The 20,115-nt window shown below is 41.1% G+C and overlaps 1 protein-coding gene across 4 annotated transcripts; it reads right to left on the minus strand.

The window, feature by feature from the left end:
• Positions 1 to 11,398: 11,398 nt before the first annotated feature.
• LIG4 (DNA ligase 4) lies at positions 11,399 to 20,115 on the minus strand. Of its 4 annotated transcripts, none has more exons than XM_077813270.1 (2): positions 19,973 to 20,115; positions 11,399 to 15,357 (listed from the first exon to the last, which is right to left on the minus strand). In XM_077813270.1, the coding sequence occupies exon 2, from the start codon at positions 15,338 to 15,340 to the stop codon at positions 12,599 to 12,601; it is 2,742 nt and encodes a 913-aa protein (XP_077669396.1). In that variant the 5' UTR covers positions 15,341 to 15,357; positions 19,973 to 20,115; the 3' UTR covers positions 11,399 to 12,598. The 4 variants fall into 4 exon arrangements, with proteins under 4 accessions (XP_077669396.1, XP_077669421.1, XP_077669413.1 ...); XM_077813295.1 differs by having other exon boundaries at positions 20,048 to 20,072; XM_077813287.1 differs by having other exon boundaries at positions 19,994 to 20,056.

The raw sequence follows: 20,115 nt of genomic DNA on the forward strand, positions 1-20,115 counted from the left end.
GGCATTCATTAAGTTGGATGTCCAATTGTTATTAAACTTTTTGGTGAAAACTGAAACTAAAAGGTCATTTAGCACTTCTGCCATTTCCACATTTTCTGTTATTGTTTTTGCATCCTAACTGAGTAATGGGCCTATCCTGTCCTTAGTTTCTTCTTTCTTCTAATGAATTTTTAGAATTTTTTCTTGTTACCCTTTATGTCTCTAGCTAGTTTAATCTCGTTTTGTACTGTGGCCTTTCTAATTTTGTCCCTACATATGTGTGCTGTTTCTTTATGTTCCTCTTTTATAATTTGACCTAGTTTCCACTTTTTGTTGGAGTCTTTTCTGAGTTTCAGATCACTGAAGATCCTCTGGTTAAGCCAGAGTCACCTCTTGCCATACTTCCTATATTTCCTGCACTGTGGGATAGTTTGCTCTTGTGCCCTTAATAAAGTCTCTTTGAAAAACTTCCAACTCTCTTGGACAGTTTTTCCCCTTAGACTTGCTTTCCATAGGAATCTTACTTACCAACTCCCTAAGTCTTCTAAAGTCTGCCTTCTTGAAATCCATTTTTTTTATTGTACTGTTTCCCCTCTTACCATTCCTTAGAATCAGTCCTTTCATGATCACTTTCACCCAAGCTGCCTTCCACTTTCAAATTCTCAACGAGTTCCTCCCTATTTGTCAAAATTGAATCTTTGTTCTGTGTTTGTACAGTGCCCAACACAATGGGGTCCTGGTCCATGACTAGGACTCCTAGGCACTACATTAATACAAATTAATAAAAATCACTGTCATGTTAACAGCAGTAAGAAGGAGTAAAATTTATTTTGTCAATAAAACCATTATAACTGTGGCTATAGACTCATATTAAGGTAGGAAGGGACCAGTATGATCATCTAGTCTGACCTCCTGCACAGTGCAGGCCACAGAATCTGACCCACCCACTCCTGCAATAAACCTCTCACCTATGTCTAAGCTATTGAAGTCCTGTTAGCCGACGGCCAAGGATGTTTGGTGAGGTGCCAGCTATGCCCGTTTATACCATCCGTGACTTTAACCGCTAGGACGCACTGTCCCTTCGCGGCGGGCAGCCCGGGCTAGGCTGACGGATGCCCCAAGGTCCTAACCACCCGTGACTTTAACTGCTAGAGCTCAGAGCTCCTTCGCAGCGGGCAGTCAATACTGACTGACAGGTGCCCCAATGGCAGCACTAAGAGCCTCTCCACACCCGTGACTTTAACTGCTAGAGCTCAGAGCTCCTTCGCAGCGGGCAGCCAGGATTGACTGACAGGTGCCCCAAGAGTTTGGCCCGTGGAGGCGGCACAACTCAACACTAGGCTCTTAGTACTCTCACCTAATGGCCAGGCTTTAGAGCCAAAACGGCTGAGGTTCTTTAATTGTGTTGGCTGCTTTACAGTAAACCAGAGAAAACAAGTCAGGCTTATGCACAAATGGTTACCAAAATTTATTAAGCTAGATTCTAATCATGTGGTTACAAAATTGCTAGTGCCTACTTATTTAAATGTAGAGATGTTACACACACAAACAAGTTACAAAACTGAAGCCACAATCCCAAAGAAAGAAAACAAAGTATAGAGCTCTATTTCAAAATATGTGTACACTAAAGATAGGAGATCAGGTGTGGGTGCTTCTTACCCTCCTTGCATCTCTCGATTTCAGCAGTGCCAAGCCAGGATCGGTCACTCAATTCCGCGGAAAGACGAATAAGGGACAAGGCGTAGGGACCCTCTTAGCTGCAGAAGACTTGGGAGGCTGTCACTTATCTGAACAGCAGATAGATAGTGAAAAGCACTCAAAAATCATGGTGCTGTAGGTCCCCTACTTATACCTCTGTACTCCTTTATTCTTTCTCCTTTCTTATGCCAAATTGAGGCTGGTCTGTCTGGGTGACGCCAGCTTTCGCAAGAGTAGTTTACACTTGCAAGGGAGAGAAACAATAAGTGTCGACTACTGGACATTTCTTTTATCAGGGTAAATATTTTCCCACCTAGGATGTTGGTGTGTGTGCATCACGCTATTTAGTAGGGGCTAAGAGCCATGTCTGTCACAGGGCCTCTGCCTGCTGTGAGCTTAATCCTTGTATCTGCTCCCAGAGGCACATTGTAGCAGCACACCTGTGCTTTCACAGCTTCAAAGGCTGTGCTGGAATATATGTTAAGTGCCCTGTTCCGGCTTCCTCCTGTGTTTCCAGCAATGCTGGTCTGAGGGGGGAAGGGGGGGGGGCTGGCTGTCTGGCTACAAGTCCTCAAATCATGGTTTAAAGACTTCAAGGTGCAGAGAATCCTCCAGCAAGTGACCCGCATAGGAACTGATCAGCTGTCTCATTTTTTAAAGAAAAATTCTATACTAAGTTAACATGCTGAATCATCCTGTATCTTTTTGTCATTCTCTGTATGAAAAACTTTTGAAATTAGTGCAAAAAAGATCACAAACTTTCTAAAAAACTATACTGCCAAAAACTCATTTTAAGAAGTAGAAACTAATTGTAATTCAAACTTAAAATTAAAAGTGCTCTCCCACCTAGTCTTTATACCTTATATTACAAAATGAAATTATATAGAACGGACAGATGGAAAGTTATACTTCATGACAGTTTCTCAGTTTACCTGCAAAATAAATTGTATCTAAAAGGAAACGCTTTCAGCTATACATGTCTTTTCATTTCTATATTATTTTCAAATTTGAGGGTAATTTTAATTATGCACACAAACTCCACCTCTCCTATCAGGCTTCTGTGATAACTGATAATTATAGACTGCTCCTTAAGTGCAGTCATTTTCACTCATTAGCAAAGCCAAATGAGGGTGAAATTTTATGATCCTGTTCAGTGGTAGTACAACAGCTGTTACCTCCAGCGCAGATGTTTTGTGCTTGGTTGATCCAACCAGAATGTCTCTGAAGTGGCTTTATTGATTTCCTTCTAGTGAACATACTTTTTTCTTCACAGTGCAATTTTCAACTGACCTTTAAGTTCTTCTTTTGAAAGAGTTCATATTGAAGTTACATACAAGATTTGTAAGATCTTATCAAGATGGAGGTTGAACATCATAAATGGACAGCATGTCAACCACATTAACACTGGAACTGAAAAGCTCTTCAAGATCTGCAATTTTTTCATTATACTGGAGTTCCATGAAAATAATAACACATCTTATCCAATTCTTTGAGTGCTGACAGAAATCAACTTTTGATTCTTTTTCTCACATTAATTTAATTTCCCTCTGCTCTTTAATTCCATATCACAAAATTAATTCTCAAAGAATTAATGTGTATAAAATATGTTCTGATTCTTTGTGCACATAACTGAAGATTTGACACTGATCGAAAGGTATTTAAACATGTGATTAATAAATGTGGTATGGTGCAAACTTATAAAGTGTTCACAGTAGTTGAAACTGAGGCCCCAATCCTGGAAGTTGATTCATATATATGGGTGCTTGCATGCATAACGCTAACAGACACCAGCCATTGGGATCGAACCTGGGACCTCTGGAGCTTAGTATATGAACCTCTACTGCATGACCTAAAAGCCAACTTCCTGCTGGCTAAGGTTGTAGAGGAGACTCATTTTTATCTCTCTCTCTAAGTTGTCTCGGTGCCACTAGATGGGACAGAACACACACCCAGAAGGTATGTGGGTTACACATGCAGGATAGGGGCCAGGTTAGGAAAAAACCCATGGTAGTATACTTCCAAGCTCTGCACACAAAATAAACTTTATCCACATGAGTCACCACTCACTAGAGATTATGCAAGAGTTCAAAATACGATTGTGCATGCACTTTGGGCTCCTGGAACTTGATTCTCCTCAGCATAGTTCTGGAAAAGGAAATAGCTTAGCTTCATCTGTGTTATAGGTTTTCCTTTCAGTTAGTTCACCACCCCACGATAATTTCAAAGTATTAAAACAAATACAGCAAATATATCATTTTGCTAATCAGGATATATACATGAATCATTTTTGTTCTGTAGACGTGATCAAAGCAAAAAGAAACCCCCCAAAAACAAGTTCAGTAACTAAAATGGAATGGAATTTTACTAATATCATTAATTAAATCATTAATTGACCCCTATGCAAAAGGACAGTTCAATCCACCTAGCTGATTAATATTTTTATTTAAATAGCTGATCATTTTTCATGTAATGTGGATACAGAACACTATGTACAGATGGTATCCTGTGTTGACTCACTGTTTCTTCCTGCCTCTTCGTTTTTTCTGCAAATATATCTTTCTGAAGGGTTGGGTTAAAAACAGGAAGGATTTTTTTTTTTATTATCACTATGCTGACAGTAAATTACAGTTACATAAACACATCAAAAGCTACTAAAATGCTATTGATAAACTATGTTGTTGTCACTAAATACAACAAAGAGCAGCACATAGCAATTTATCAATGAGGTTGAATTTGTCCAACGTTACATAAACTCATGTAACTTCAACAAGTATATGCACAGCAGGCTACAACCTAATGTATTTTCGTGATCATACTCAGAGGGCTGGTCTACACTACAGTTTGGTTGGTGTAAGGCAAGCCTCTGAGTGCGACCCCCCTTATACATTAAAAACACATTTTAATATATTTACTACCATTATAAATGCTGGAGGTCACCATCCTTTTTATAACTGCCCTTAATGCAGCTGAAGACTTATCAGACTTTTCTCAAGCCTAAACATACCCAGGTTTTTTAAGCCCTTCCTCATAAATCAATTTTCTAAGCCTTTTATCATTTTTGTTGCCCTTCTGTGGACTCTCTCCAGTTTGCCCACATCTTTCTTAAAATGTGGCATCCAAAAATAGGCACAGTACTCCAGCTGAGGCCTCACCAGCACTGAGGAGAATGGGACAGTTACTTCCCGTGTCTCAATCAGGGTCCAAACTTCCTAAGGGGAGAACTGAAGTCCAAAGAATAAGCAATTGAATCAATTTGTTATATACAATGTTATTGTGCATAAATATGTCAAGTAAAATCTTTTATGAAAGTGTGTAATGTTCTGAACTAGATGGTCATTAGGAGATGCATATACAGATTATGGTTTTGAATTTATGCATGTATAGCTGTGTAGAACATTATAATTGTTACAAGAGTGCAACTACATCACCTCCCAGCAATCAGACAGGGAGGGGCACCTCCCAGGCTAGTTATTTGCACAAAATTAACTCCAAGCACCCAGCACAGTCAGACCCATAGAAAGGCAATTGTGGATCATTAAAGTCAATGGAAGGACACTGTAACTGAAAAGAAAACCCAAGTCTTGGAAATCTAAGGAAGGATTAACTCTAACCATGAAAGAAAAGAAAAGAAAGCTCTTTTAATAGGGAAGGATTTTGAAGCTAAGGCTATCCAAAAATGGAGGGCATGCATCTAAGCAGGGTTCTGTCCATGAAATACTGGATTCCCTCTGTAACAGTACCTGGGGTGGCTCACAGCTAAGAATGCCAGACTCATCTCAGATTGTCAGAAATCAGGGCAGACACCCCAGACTGGTGGTATATTTTATCATTAGATTTCACCAAGCCAGAGACAGAAGTGTTCTCCTGGATCACAATTTGGTTTTACCATGGAGCCACAGACAGTCCCTTTATGCTTTCTTAACTTCTCTTTACCACCCACACAAACTAGAATTTACGATGAAAGGTTATTAAAATCAAAATTAGGTTACTTCCAACCTCAAATGGCCAGTCAGTTACCTCAGGTCAAAATATACTCCAGGTCTCACCAAAGACAACACTGTAGCCAATCCCATAGTAAACTAAAACTAAAGATTTATTAATTAGGAAAAAGTAATGAGAGTTTTAGCAAGGTTAAAGCAGATAAAATGCATTACAGGAGAATTAGCATTTGTAGGTTCAAAATAAAAGCAGAGACATAACAATCTGCCAGACTCAGAGTCTTTTCATAACTTTTCTCAGGGCTTCCCAAAAATGGCTTTTTGGGACCTCTATCTTTTTAGGTGACAAATCTGAAGAACTGTCCCAGATTGAGGTGTCATTAGAAGACGTTTTGGAACAAATTGATAAACTACAGTAATAAGTCACCAGGACAGGATGGTATTCACCCAAGAGTTCTGAAGGAACTCAAATGTGAAATTACAGGACTACTAACTGTAGTCTGTAACCTATCATTTAAATCAACTTCTATACCAAATGACTGGAGGATAGCTAATGTGACGCCAATTTTTAAAAAGGGAACCAGAAGTGACCCCGGCAATTACAGGCCAGTAAGTCTGACTTCCGTACCGGACAAACTGGTTGAAACTATAGTAAAGAACAGAACTGTCAGACACATAGATGAACTTAATTTGTTGGGGAAGAGTCAACATGTTTTTTGTAAAGGGAAATCATGCCTCACCAATCTACTTGAATTCTTTGAGGGGGTCAGCAAGCAAGTGGACAAGGGCGACCCAGTAGATACAATGTATTTAGATTTTCAAAAAGCCTTTGACAAGGTCCCTCACCAAATGCTCTTAAGCAAAGTAAGCAGTCACGAGATAAGAGGGAAGGTCCTCTCAAGGATTGGTAACTGGTTAAAAAATAGGAAACAAAGGATAGGAATAAATGGTCAGTTTTCAGAATGGAAAGCGATAAATAGTGGTGTCCCCCAGGCATCTGTTCTGGGCCCAGTCCTATTCAACATATTCATAAATGATCTGGAAAAGGGGGTAAACAGTGAGGTGGCAAAATTTGCAGATGATTCAAAACTACTCAAGGTAATTAAGTCCCAGAGAGACTGCAAAGAGCTACAAAAGGATCTATCAAAACTAGGTAACTGGGCAACAAAATGGCAGATGAAATTCAATGTTGATAAATGCAAAGTAATGCACATTGGAAAACAGAATCCCAACTATATACATAAAATGATGGGGTCTAAATAAGCTGTTACCACTCAAGAAAGAGATCTTGGAGTCATTGTGGATAGTTCTCTGAAAACATCCACTCAATGTGCAGCGGCAATTAAAAAAGCGGACAGAATGTTGGGAATCATTAAGGGATAGACAACAAGATAGAAAAATATCATATTACCTCTAATAAATCCATGGTACGCCCATATCTTGAATACTGCATGAAGATGTGGTCGTCACATCTCAAAAAAGATGTATTGGAACTAGAAAAGGTTCAGAAAAGGGCAACAAAAATGATTAGGGGTATGGAATGTCTGCCATGTGAGGAGAGATTAAGAAGACTGCGAATTCTTAGCTTGGAAAAAAGACAACTAAGAGGGGATATGATAGAGGTCTGCAAAATCATGACTGATGTGGAGAAACTAAATAAGGAAGAGTTATTTACTCCTCATAACACAAGAACTAAAGATCACCAAATGAAATTAATAGGCAACAGGTTTAAAAACAAACAAAAAGTATTTTTTCACACAACGAACAGTCAACCTGTGGAACTCTTTGCCAGAGGATGTTGTGAAGGTCAAGACTATAACAGGGTTCAAAAAAGAACTATATACATTCATGGAAGATAGATCCATCAATGACTATTAGCCAGGATGGGCAGGGATGGTGTCCCTAGCCTCTGTTTGCCAGAAGCTGTGAATGGGCAACAGGGGATGGATCACTTGATGATTCCCTGTTCTGTTCATTCCCTCTGGGGCACCTGGCACTGGCCACTGTTGGAAGACAGGATACTGGGGTAGATGGACCATTGGTCTGACCCAGTAAGGCTGTTCTTATGTTCTATTTGACACCTGAAGCCTCCCTGTCAGCCTTCAGCTGGATCAGAGGTAAGGATTGCTCCCAAGGCTACCTCTTTATAGTTGGTTTCAGAGTAGCAGCCATGTTAGTCTGTATCCGCAAAGAGAAAAGGAGTACTTGTGGCATCTTAGAGACTAACCAATTTATTTGAGCATGAGCTTTCGTGAGCTACAGCTCATTTGCATCCGATGAAGTGAGCTGTAGCTCACGAAAGCTTATGCTCAAATAAATTTGTTAGTCTCTAAGGTGCCACAAGTACTCCTTTTCTTTATAGTTGAAACAGGCTAGCAGGCTGACAGGCATCTTCTCAGCATGGGCTTTGATGAATAGCAAATGCAGACAGTTTGTGATCCTCATTGTTTAACATTCAATAGGCCATTCAAAGATAATGCATTTAGTAATGGCCATTCAGACTACTAAAAGTAAAATGTTCTATAGGTAAATCAACAAGTTTCAGACAGATGAAGACAATAATATTAGCATTTCAATAGTTTCCATGCATTAATTAAATCATCTAAATGCAAATACATCCTTTGATTTAAGGTTAATTAAGCATAGGATACAGACACAAAAAAGGACTTTGCAACAAGAGGTTAATTTAATCACATTAGTACACTTCAGACAGGATACATATACCATGTAAATAGCATTCAGCAGGTTACAGACAAATGTAGGGAATAACATTAACATTGAACAGATAAAAGAAAAGGAGTACTTGTGGCACCTTAGAGACTAACCAATTTATTTGAGCATGAGCTTTCGTGAGCTACAGCTCACTTCATCGGATGCATACCGTGGAAACTGCAGTAGACATTATATACACACCGAGATATATATATATCTCGGTGTGTATATATATATATATATACCACCCCACTGTCCTGCTGGTAATAGCTTATCTATTATAATAGCTTATCTAAGCTATTACCCCACTGTCCTGCTGGTAATAGCTAATAGCTTATCTAAGCTATTACCAGGAGGACAGTGGGGTGGGAGGGGCTATTGTTTCATGGTCTCGGTGTGTATATAATGTCTACTGCAGTTTCCACGGTATGCATCCGATGAAGTGAGCTGTAGCTCACGAAAGCTTATGCTCAAATAAATTGGTTAGTCTCTAAGGTGCCAAAAGTACTCCTTTTCTTTTTGCAAAGACAGACTAACACGGCTGTTACTCTGAAACCTGTCACTGAACAGATAAGTGAATTGGGACACTTAACACTGCCTTGAGGTCGTGACCTGAGCTCAGTTAGCTGCTAGCACCACGCCCTCTATGATAAACAGCAGGCTTGGAAACTGTTAGAAGGCAATAGGTAACTTGTTATATTTAGCTAACCTTTATTATTATTTTCTGTGAACCTTGTGTTTGCTTTTCCTTATTATTTCATCTTTAAAAGCATGATTTTTCTATTAAACTTTTTGTTTATTTTTATCCTAAGCAGGTTTCTGTTGTACAACCCGGATGGGCAGCGGCAAGTGGATGGATAACTGGGAGCAGGTTTCATGCCATAGGGGGTGACAAAGCAGAATGGAAAAATCAGAGTGTTTGGCAGTTAAGAATTTGGGGGCTTGATTTGGGGAGACTCAGGACCAGAAGGGCTGTTGGAGTCATTCTGCAAGGAGTAACTAGGCCGGTGGAAGCATCTTAGACTTTTGTGCTTGAAAGCTTGCTACTATTAATAGAGGTCTAAGCTATAGTAGCACAGCATAAGAGTACCCAAAATTAGAAGGCTAGCAGTGACCGAATGTCTTACTGGTCTGAGTGACCCTCAAACATCACAACACTCCTGTTAAAACACCCAGAATTTGCTCTTGTACCATACTTGAGCCTAAGCAGCATCAAAATCTTCTACCAGGTCTCCCTCTGAAAGTGCCACTTTCAAATGAGTGATAAACCCTTTCTAGGGGCTTGATGGCCCTCATATATTTTTAGTTCAGAAGGTGGAGAAAGCTACTAGGGAAGAAACTGTTCTAGATTTCATTTTGACAAATAGGGAGGAACAGGTTGAGAATTTGAAAGTGGAAGGCAGCTTGGGTGAAAGTGAATTACAATTAGGATTAAACTGATTTTATTGCACTTTGTATTTCATCGTACCAATGAGTATGAAATGAATATAGAGATAAACCCTTAATAGGGTCAAGAAACCAACAGTGATTCAATCTGGAATACTATATACATTATGATGTTTCCAGTAGCAACTCAATGGAAGATGTGCCAGCAGATTGTTCCAAGTTTTATTTTTGACCTTCAAAACCACACTCCTCCCTTTTTTGTTTGTAGCATATCATACTTGGGATTAAGGCAAAAGATTTTTCTTGAAAGGCATGTCTTATGTATATCTATTTTCTGCTAGTATACAATTTTTCCATTTTAATAAATCCATTGTCTTTTAGTATTTTTAGTGCACAAAAACAATGGATTCATGTATTCTACAATTTAATGATTCACCTGGTAAAGTACATTATAACAAAAATAGGTGTTTATGTTTATTTTAAAAAACTAAATGGACTAAAGAATAATTTGTGAAGTTAGCCCTTCAAGTTTATACTAATAAAAAGGAAGTAAAAATGAGAAGCTTGCTTTCTTTCCATTTGGCCTTTGATATAGTGTTCCTGTTAGGATATAGATATTCAGGCCTGTCTGTAAAGGCCTTTACACTAAGAATTTAGGTGTATTCTTATCACAGTCTGAGGCCTTGCTCTTAGGCTAAGGCCTTTGGCTAAGCAGCGGGGGCAGCCATAAGCTGGGAAGCGACAGGTCACCTCCTCACATTCCAAACTAGTCACATTGAAATAAGGTGCTATTGGGCTGTTAGGAATACAATCCTGTCCCGATAATGTTTATCACCTCCAGAGAAAGGGAAGTGCCTAGAAAATGTAAAAGGAAACTTAGGTTGATAGCATCCTGTCTGGCAAGAACTCACTTATCAATAGCTGGGATGTGAAATCCTCATTTCTGTGTTTGTTCTATCACTGTAGTCCCCATTTCCCCATTGTTTGTCTGTATAATCTCTCTCTGGTTCTGTGATTGTTTCTGTCTGCTGTATAATTAATTTTGCTGGGTGTAAACTAATTAAGGTGGCAGGATATAATTGATTACATAATCATGTTACAATATGTTAGGATTGGTTAGTTAAATTTCAGGAAAATTATTTGTTAAGGTATAGCTAAGCAGAACTCAAGTTTTACTGTATAGTCTGCAATCAGGAAGTGGGTGTGTGTGTGGGGGGGGAATGGGAACAGGGAATTGGGGTGGGGAAATTGGAATCATGTTTGGCTAAGGGCAGGAATGGGAACAGGGACACAGGTGTAAGGCTCTGTGGTGTCAGAGCTGGGAAGGGGGACACTAAGGAAGGAAACTGGAATCATGCTCGCTGGAAGTTCACCCCAATAAACATCAAATTGTTTGCACCTTTGGACTTCGGGTATTGTTGCTCTCTGTTCATACGAGAAGGACCAGGGAAGTACGTGGGTTAAGGAATAAGCCCCCTAACAGTTCCTAATTATTTATGTAACTGTTCTTGAAAAATCCATATAGTAAAATACTGTTATGTGGCACCTGATCATGATTCCATCAAAGTTAATGGCTAAAGTCTTATTTACATTAATAGGGCAGGACCAGCCACTAAATGTTCACGTATTCCCCCTCCCGCAATTAGAGAAGTATTTTCCCATTAAAATAACGTTTCAGACTGGAATAAAAAATATAGATCTTTATTTCAATCATTCAATACAAAGTCTTGATTAAAACTGAAGTGTATTTGGAAATAAAATGCTATATATTACTGCACACCTTAAAGTAACCCATATATCATCACTTATAGAAAGGTAAGCTGAAATCAGGGGAGAAATCCTGACTTCACTGAGGTCAATAGGCAATTTGCCATTGACTTTTATGGGGCCAGGATTTCACTCAAGTTTTTAAATATGTGTATATTTTCGATATACAAGTTACTCTGATATTTTATTCACCCTTCAACTAAATCTTTGGATCTGGGCCTACAATGTCTACTCACACAGTAGCACTTACACAGGTAGTCTTATTGAAATTGAAGTGTTACTCAACATGAATAATGGTTGCAAACTGGGTCCTTTAAGTACAAAAATAACTACAGCTGTGATACAATGAAGGAATGGCAAATTTCAAAGCTAATTTCAAATTTTAGAGCATATACAAATATTTTTTTTAAAATGGTAGCTATGACTATACAGATATGATTGATGTTATGTTTAACACTTAATGGAAATTCTACAGATCTGTTTTAAAAAATTGAAAAAAATCCTTAAAATACATGAAACTCACTTTCTCTAAATTTACACACAGCATAGATTCTGAAAGTTTTCAAACATATGTTGAATATCTACTTCAGAATGTTAAGATTTATATAGTACTATCATTCAATTATTAATGTAGAGCTGCATAAAAACATTTAACTGTGTTAATCCTTTGGTTTAAGAGGCTTTTACTAATTTCTTTATTCAATAGCATACTCTCTTTAAATATTATTGATTTAAAAGTTCAAACTCACACCTCAGAAAGATCAAAGGGTATAAAATAGTCAGTATTTAAATAAAGGCAAGTGTTGTCAGTAGAACAAGGTTAACTTCATAGCTATAAATAAAACAAACAACCTCCTATGGGAGATCTTTGTAAAACACAAAACATGTAATTATTTCTTTTAGCACTGGACATTTCCTCCCACAGTGAAATGTAATCTGAAGTCTTTCCCTCCTTCCCCAGCATAGGAGATGCTATCTTTCCTTTTCCAATATATAAAAATTGGAGCTACTCTTTAACCACAGGCTAGGTATACACCTGGAAACATGCAGAAGGATCTCACCAAATCTTAAATCCACCAAGTTCATCAGAATGCCTTTACTTCTAGTTAAAACCTGCTTTAAATTAGGTATGGATTTTCATTCTGTAACTTCCCCTCCTTTATTGATTCTGTTACCCACCGCTCAGATAGGATTTTAAATTTTTTCTCAAATGTTCTCCTAAGTGTTTTTATCTCTTTTACATGGGTATGATCTTCTCCCATAATTACATGGGACACACCCTCCTTTAGCTGAGAGACTATTTCTGCTCCATGAAAACGGAGCTCCAACGCCCTAATTGATAGCATTGTTCCATGGGTCTTGGTACTGGGGTCATTAACTACAGCATAAAGGTCCAGATAAATGGTATTTTGCCTGAACATACTGAGTGGAGAGCTATTCCACAGATAACGTTCTTCTAAGTCAGCAATCATGTCCAGAGGTATCTTCTCATCATTTTTATTACTAATTCTTGAGAATACTTCCTTTAGTTGGGTCACCTCTGTATCTGCTGTGTAGCTGTCACCATAACAATCATACTCACATGCAAAATGTTGTTTTGTGTCTGGAGACATGTGAATCATGACGGCCGGCTGCCATGGTACAAATATTTTCGCTTCAAAACACTGTAAAAGCCACTCTGCTCTCACAACATCATGCTTGTTGGAAGATATAATATTTTTTACTCTGACATTCTCAATTCCTGCAATAACACAGTAAGTGTCTGGTCCAGGGTTTTGTACCACATTACCACCACTTTCTGCTATTTTACTTTCTAGTTCAGATTTTGAATGGTTTTCTGTTCCAGTCATAACACAAAACTCAAGGTCTTCAAATATATTAGAAATCTTATTTACATTGGAAAGATCAGGGGCTTTAAAATGATCCATTATTCCAATTATTTTCTTTACCTTTGGTACAGTTTTCCGTTTCTTTTCTTGTGGTTCATCATCACCCACATCAAGGTGCTTAGATGCTAGCTTTCCTGATGCTTTACCTCTGAGCTGTTCTAGGAAATCCAAAGTCATACATTCATGCCACTCTTTGTCCTCTCTTATTTTCTCAATTCGAGGGAATCGCAAAGTGCAATCAGTTTTGTACATATCACTACTAACAATCTCCGCTGCCTTAATCTGAACTATGATTGAGTTACAAGGCTCGATGTAAACTTCAGGCTTCTCAGTTCCACATAAAATATTACAAGGAGGATCTCTTTTATGGTAAGGCTTCCAGTGTTTGGCCAATTTCAAACCAAGATCGTATAGCTCCTTCATAGTGTAACCAGAACCAACACGACAAATAGAATGAAAGACAGATGGTTTTTCACCAGGAGGGGAAGTCTCAGCAACAGCACACAAAAAATGAGACATCATGCCACCACGCAAACCTTTTCCCCAGTAACCACCAATAATTAATAGGTCTAGCTCATCCATGAGCCCATTGACATACTCTGGTTTGATTTTTAACCAGCCTTCCCCACGTTTGTCTGGCTTGTAAAGGGACATAGGATCTTTTATCATGATTCCTTCTTCTCTGTTATCTATTGCTTCATTCAGAGCATCAACTACTTCTTTCCTGGTGCTAGCCTGTGTTTTATGCACTATGTGTATTCTGCCTGTTATTGGTGTAAACAGCTCATTTAGAATCTCATATCTTTTGCTTAGTATCTCGTGACCTAACTTCTGATCATTAACCATTAATACATCAAACACACAAAAGCATGTCTGCAGATCAGAATCATCTACCATTCTTTTTATGTCAAATTTGTTTCCCTTCTGCATAAAAGTTTGTGTATTGGGATTGTAGGCCATCATTTCACCATCAAGAATGCAGTTTTGTATATTATTTTTAAACACATTATGAATAAATGGAGTTAATGAACCTTCGAGGGGAGAAGCACCAAACTGCTGAGTATAATCAAACCCATTACGGGAGAAATACTTGTATACATCTCCATCTTTGTGCATCTGCATACGTTCACCATCTAGTTTAGTTTCTATGTAGAAACTCTGGTGATTCATTTGTTTCTCAATTTGCTGGACATTAGCAATAGCAGCAAGCATAGGTTTAAAGGCTGAAAACAACATGGTGGAAACATCACTGAGTGATACAGAAGGGTCATGCAGCTGTCTGCAAACTTTCTCCAGGTCAGTTGTGACATTGTATAACTCCGTAGCATCAGAATGGAAAAGGGAAAATATGGTTTGCTGACTAACACCAAGTTTTAGATCCTTTATAATCATCCGGATCAGCCACTTTTGTTCAAGTGCTGAGCTCTGAGTTATTAACTGAAGAAGATTTTTCTTTACTAGGTCCTTCCTTTTGGTATCATTATTACTAGCAACTGAATCCAGCAGCTCATTCACCTGTTGTATGGTCAGTCTGCCTTGTTTTGGGCACCTCGGTTTCAATACAAAATAGGCAATCATTGCAAAGTCTCCAGCATCTCCATGTGAGCCAGTAGGTGTTCTATAATTTAAAAGTTTTAGGGCATCTTTTCCTTCTTTGGGTAAATTGAGCAGTTCAATATAGAGCTTAGCAAGCATGGTTTCTTTAATTCCATAAGCCATTCTCTCTCTTTCCAATTGCGGAAGAATAAGTCGCATTGCTGGATAAAAAGAGTCTGTGACATCTTTCTCTTTTTTATGAAGAGCATCATGAAATTTCCTCCATGAATCTAAAAATTCCTTAAAATACTTGGTTTTCTCTGGCCGGGATTTACATTTCTGTATTCGTTCTAAAATTGAACACAGATCTGCAAAAGGAACTACTGATGCCACTGTTCGTTTAGGGGAAGATTGTGAAGTAGGTGTGGAAGACATCAGGATTCACTTTTTCACTATAAAAAAAGCAAAACAAAAATATTTCAAGTGAAAGAAAACATACCACCAAATTGCCCTATTTCTCAAAAGAATTAGGCACATTTTTAAAAATTACCTTTGTTTAGAACAATCATTAGATATTGCTACACTTAGTTTAACTACCATCATCATCATAATCTATATTGCAACACCACCCCATAACCCCAACTGAAATCAGGGCCCCCTTGTGCTAGACTCTGTGGGGAAAAAAAAAATATAGATATATACACACAGTAAATCCCTGAAGAGAATACATTTTACATTGACAATACAGTGAAAAGATGGAAAAAGGAAATATTATCCTATTTTTACTAATGGGCATCAGGAGATTACAGGTAAAATGTTTGAAAGTGCCTAAGTGATTTAGTATCATAAGTGCCTTTATCAAAAGTTACTAAGGCTTGGTCTATACCTAAAACATAGGTCAACATAGCTACATCGCTCAGGGCTATCAAAAAATTTCATGCTCTGTTTGACATAGTTAGAATGACCTAACTCCCACTGCAGAAGCAGCTAGGTTGACGGAAGAATTTTTCCATCAACCTACCTACCACCTCTCGAGGGGGAGAATTTCCTACAGCAATAGAAAAACCTCTCATGACACTAAAGTGAGTGTCAACACTACAGCAGTATAACTGCAGCATTTACAGCTGTGCTGCCATTGCACTTGTAGTGTAGACATATCCTGAGGCACTTAGGAACATAAGTCCCATTAACCAAGGACATACAGAAGTCTGTGGCAGACCTCCAAATTGATCCAAGATCTCTTACCACCCAGCCTTAGCCCCAAACCATCCTCTCTTCTATCCAGACTCCCGTACTTGAGAGGAAATCTTGTATCATATAATAGGACTGTCTATCACATTGAATCATTTCTTATTTTCAATTAAACTGAGGTATCAGATGGTTCAAGGGACAGTAATGGATTACACTGTCTTACATCTCTATGACAGATTTAAATATAGTGCAGTTTAGTAGTACATGATTAGATGGTTCTTAGGTAGTTACTATTGCTCAAGTTGAGGTGTGGCTAAAAGCCACAGCCCAACAGAAAATGATGCATCCTGCCAAGTTTGGCACCCAAGCCCTCTAATTCCATCACCTAAAACCCAACTTTGGAGAAGGGGAGACAGAAATCTGCATGTCCACTCCCTGCTCTGTATTTTTCAAAGTGCCAAGATGTGCTAGGTTCTGTTATTTTTGGGGACACTAATAGCAGGTAAAGATGTTATTTATTTGGGGAGTGGAATTTGGACTCTGGCACTTTATTCTTTACTTCTTCTAGTGGACAAGTGGTTAGGGAGTTGGAGCACTACAATCACACATTATTAAAATTAAACACATACACACACACCCCAGTCTGTTGGGTGTATATGCCTATTGTCTCTGGTCTTACACTGTGGCTACATCTATATCAACGGCTCTCAAACTTTTTTACTGGTGACTCCTTTCACAAAGCAAGCCTCTGAGTGTGACCCCTCTTATAAATTAAAAACACTTTTCAATATATTTAACAACATAATAAATGCTGGAGGCAGAGCGAGGTTTAGGGTGGAAGCTGACAGCTCATGACCCCCATGTAATAACCTCGCGACCCCCTGAGAGGGCCTGACGCCGTTTGAGAACCCCTGATCTACACAGCAACGTAAGCCTAGTGTTAGTGGGACCTGAGTCAGCTGACCTGTGTCAGGGAACCTGGGGCTTGTGCATCGACATTGCATTTTAACCGTAGATTAAGAAGTTTCTGACTCATGCTCAAACCTAGGGCTCTGGCATCCACACTGAAGTGCGCAGACCCAAGTCATAGTATCCAGAGCCTCCCCTCCCCAGTATCGACACTCTAGCCCTAGGAACACATGCATTGTGGGAAAACTCTACTGCCCATTCTGTTTCCTAACTGTGGTGGTGCTGCTATTGATGGGACTCCTGCCCATAAGGAGCACGAATACATAAACCACATAATTAGCTCCTTTGGTGGCTGTGTCAGTAGACCAACTGCAGTTTGAGAAGGCTTGATATTGAACTATCATCTAACCTGAGAACTGGGTTCTCTAGCTCTAGGCTGAGTCATACTGGCATGAAAATCCCCACGTACACCTGTTCTGAGTATAAATAGGACATCAGTCTCCAGACCTGTCAACTATTAAAGTGAAACTTCGCAATTCTTAATTTTTAAAACTGGATGTTCAATGAAGGTGTGTTTATTTATTCATTCATTCCTGTTTGTTTGAAGTTTGACTTAAAAATGAAGGTATCAGAGGAAAAAGACACCCCTCTCCCCACCAAGCCTGGCTGCTGCCGACTGCACAACAGTTAAGTGCATCCCCAGGGCTTGGGGTGCAGTGTTCTCCAGCTCCCCGTGGGGATCCCTTATCCCTGACCCCTTTGTACCCCAGGAGGTTGGAGGGAAGTTTTGGGGCTGTTTCCCACCTATCACCCTGACAGTGCATGCAGCCTGGGTGTCCCTACACCCCCCCCCAGGGAAGGCAAGGAAAGCCCGGGAGCAAGGGCCAAAGAGCAGAACGGGGAAGAAGCGCTGCCCTGCAGAGAGGGGGAGCAGTAGACCTTCTGGCTCAGTGCAGCTCAGAAAGGAATGACCCCCAACATCCCAGCAGTCAAGACCTGCCTCCCTTCTGCCAATTTTGTTCCCTACTTCAGGCAAGCTACATACTTCAGAGAGGAGCTGGAGCTGCAGGCACCACTGCGGGCAAGTTTTGGGGCTGGCACCCTAAGGAAGGCTGAGGGAGCACTGGAGCAAGGGCCAGAGAGCAAAGCAGTAACCATCTGCTGCCCTGCAAGGGAGGGAAAGCGGAAGAACTCCAAGCTCAGCCTGGCCCGGGGAGGGATGAGCCCCAGCACCCTGGAGGCTGACTCTCACTTTGAAACTTTGCTCCCTGCCCCGGGCAAGTTCCACACAGCAGAGAAGAGGAGATGGAGGGAAGAGAAGGAAGGGAGAGCAGACGTGGCCAGGCAGTAATGGTGCTTCTGCCCCGCTGTGCTGGCTACCTGCAGCGCAGCCACTCTGCTGCCAGGAACCACAGGATACACCTGGAGGACTCCCGAGATCTGAGTCGAGCCAGGGACACATGTACATAGAAAACCAATAGGGCTTGGACCCTAGGTCCCGACTTAACATGGGCTCGGACCCTCCAACCCCGCAGGGTCCTGGGTCCGAGCTCTAGGTTACCACAATTGCAGTGTGCACACGGGGAGTTTTGCTTAAGCCCAGGCTCAGACCCAGACTTAATCTGTTGTGTGGACGTAACCTGAGAATCTTTGGACAAGAACCACCTTCTGTGTTGCGTGTCCAGCACTTAGCACCTTGGGGCCCAATCCACCACAACGCAAATCAATAATAATTAGCCAGGCTTGCAAGGTCTTACATTCAGGTTGTACATACAGTGTTGTTATAGCTGTGTTGGTACCAGAATATTAGAGAGACAAGGTGTGTGAGATAACATAATTTACTGGACTAGCTTATGTTGATAAGAGACAAGCTTTTGAGCTTACACAGACTTGAAGAAGAGCTCTGAGTAAACGTCCCTCTCTCACCAACAGAAGTTGGTCCCATAAAGATATTACACAAACACAAGCAGAAATGCTATCAAGCTGAGTGGGTGAGGTAACGCTGCATCCAATCAATTTCAAAATGTCCTAGGCCTCAGTGACCAGAATCCTCTGGATCTGGGGGGAAATGAGGGACACACAACACCCACTGCCCTCTAGCTTTTAGCACAGACAGGGCTTAAATCAAAAGTTGTCTGCCCAGCGAACAACCAGAGGCTGGCATCATTAACACTTCCCAGCACAACAATCGCCCACCCCAGCTCTGCTCATGCTCCCGACAGGCTGCATCCGATGAAGTGAGCTGTCGCTCACGAAAGCTGATGCTCAAATAAATTGGTTAGTCTCTCAGGTGCCACGAGTCCTCCTGCTCTTTTTTGCAGATACAGACTAACAGGGCTGCTGCTCTGAAACCGACAGACTCTGACACCCTGAGTTACTGCAAACAAGAATACAATGATAACACCACTGGGGGGAGGGGAGGGTGCACACAGAGCCCCTGCCCCGGGGGGAGGGGCGAGATGGCGGACCTGGCATGGGGGGGTGTCAAGGGGACCCCCTCCCAGTTGTGGGGTTCTTGGTAGGGGAGGAACCACAGGGCCCCTACCAAAGGGGCGATTCGGACTGGGGGGGGGGGGAAGAGGGGGGAATCCCGGCCCTCGCAGGGGATGGGAAGGCGAGGCGGGGGGGGAGGGGGGGCTTCAACCGACACAGCCCAGGCACGTGCCACCCAGCGGCCAGTATGGGTAACGCGGCTGCGTCACAACGGCCCCAGCGGGGAGCGGAACAAGAAGCGCCGGGGCCAGGGAAGCGCAGATCCCGACCCGCCGCCGCTTCAGCCCAACTCACCCACCACCACGGCCGGCAACGAGCCCAGCTCCTACCCCACCACACGTCACTGGGGCGCCACGCACCACCCCGGAAACTCGTTCATCGGAGCCGCCCATTCAGAAGACGGGGGGGGAGGGAGGAAGGAGTTTCCCGACGACGCCAGGTCGAGGTCCCCTCCCCGCGCGCAGTGGTTCAGACCTGGCCGGGACGAGCTCTTACACCCTCCTCTGCCCCCGAGGGTTGGTTCAGCCCAGGAAGAAAGGGACGTTCTACCTCCCTCTGCCCGTCCTACGCAATAGTTCGTTCTCCTGTTAGCAAGTCGGGGGAGGTGCCAGAGTGAT

Source organism: Eretmochelys imbricata, chromosome 1, assembly GCF_965152235.1.
Source record: "Eretmochelys imbricata isolate rEreImb1 chromosome 1, rEreImb1.hap1, whole genome shotgun sequence".
NCBI lineage: Eukaryota > Metazoa > Chordata > Testudines > Cheloniidae > Eretmochelys > Eretmochelys imbricata.

What these genes read in the sequence shown, in the direction of transcription:
- LIG4 (XM_077813270.1), bottom strand. Translation starts at nt 15,340, where the DNA reads ATGTCTTCCACACCTACTTCACAATCTTCCCCTAAACGAACAGTGGCA.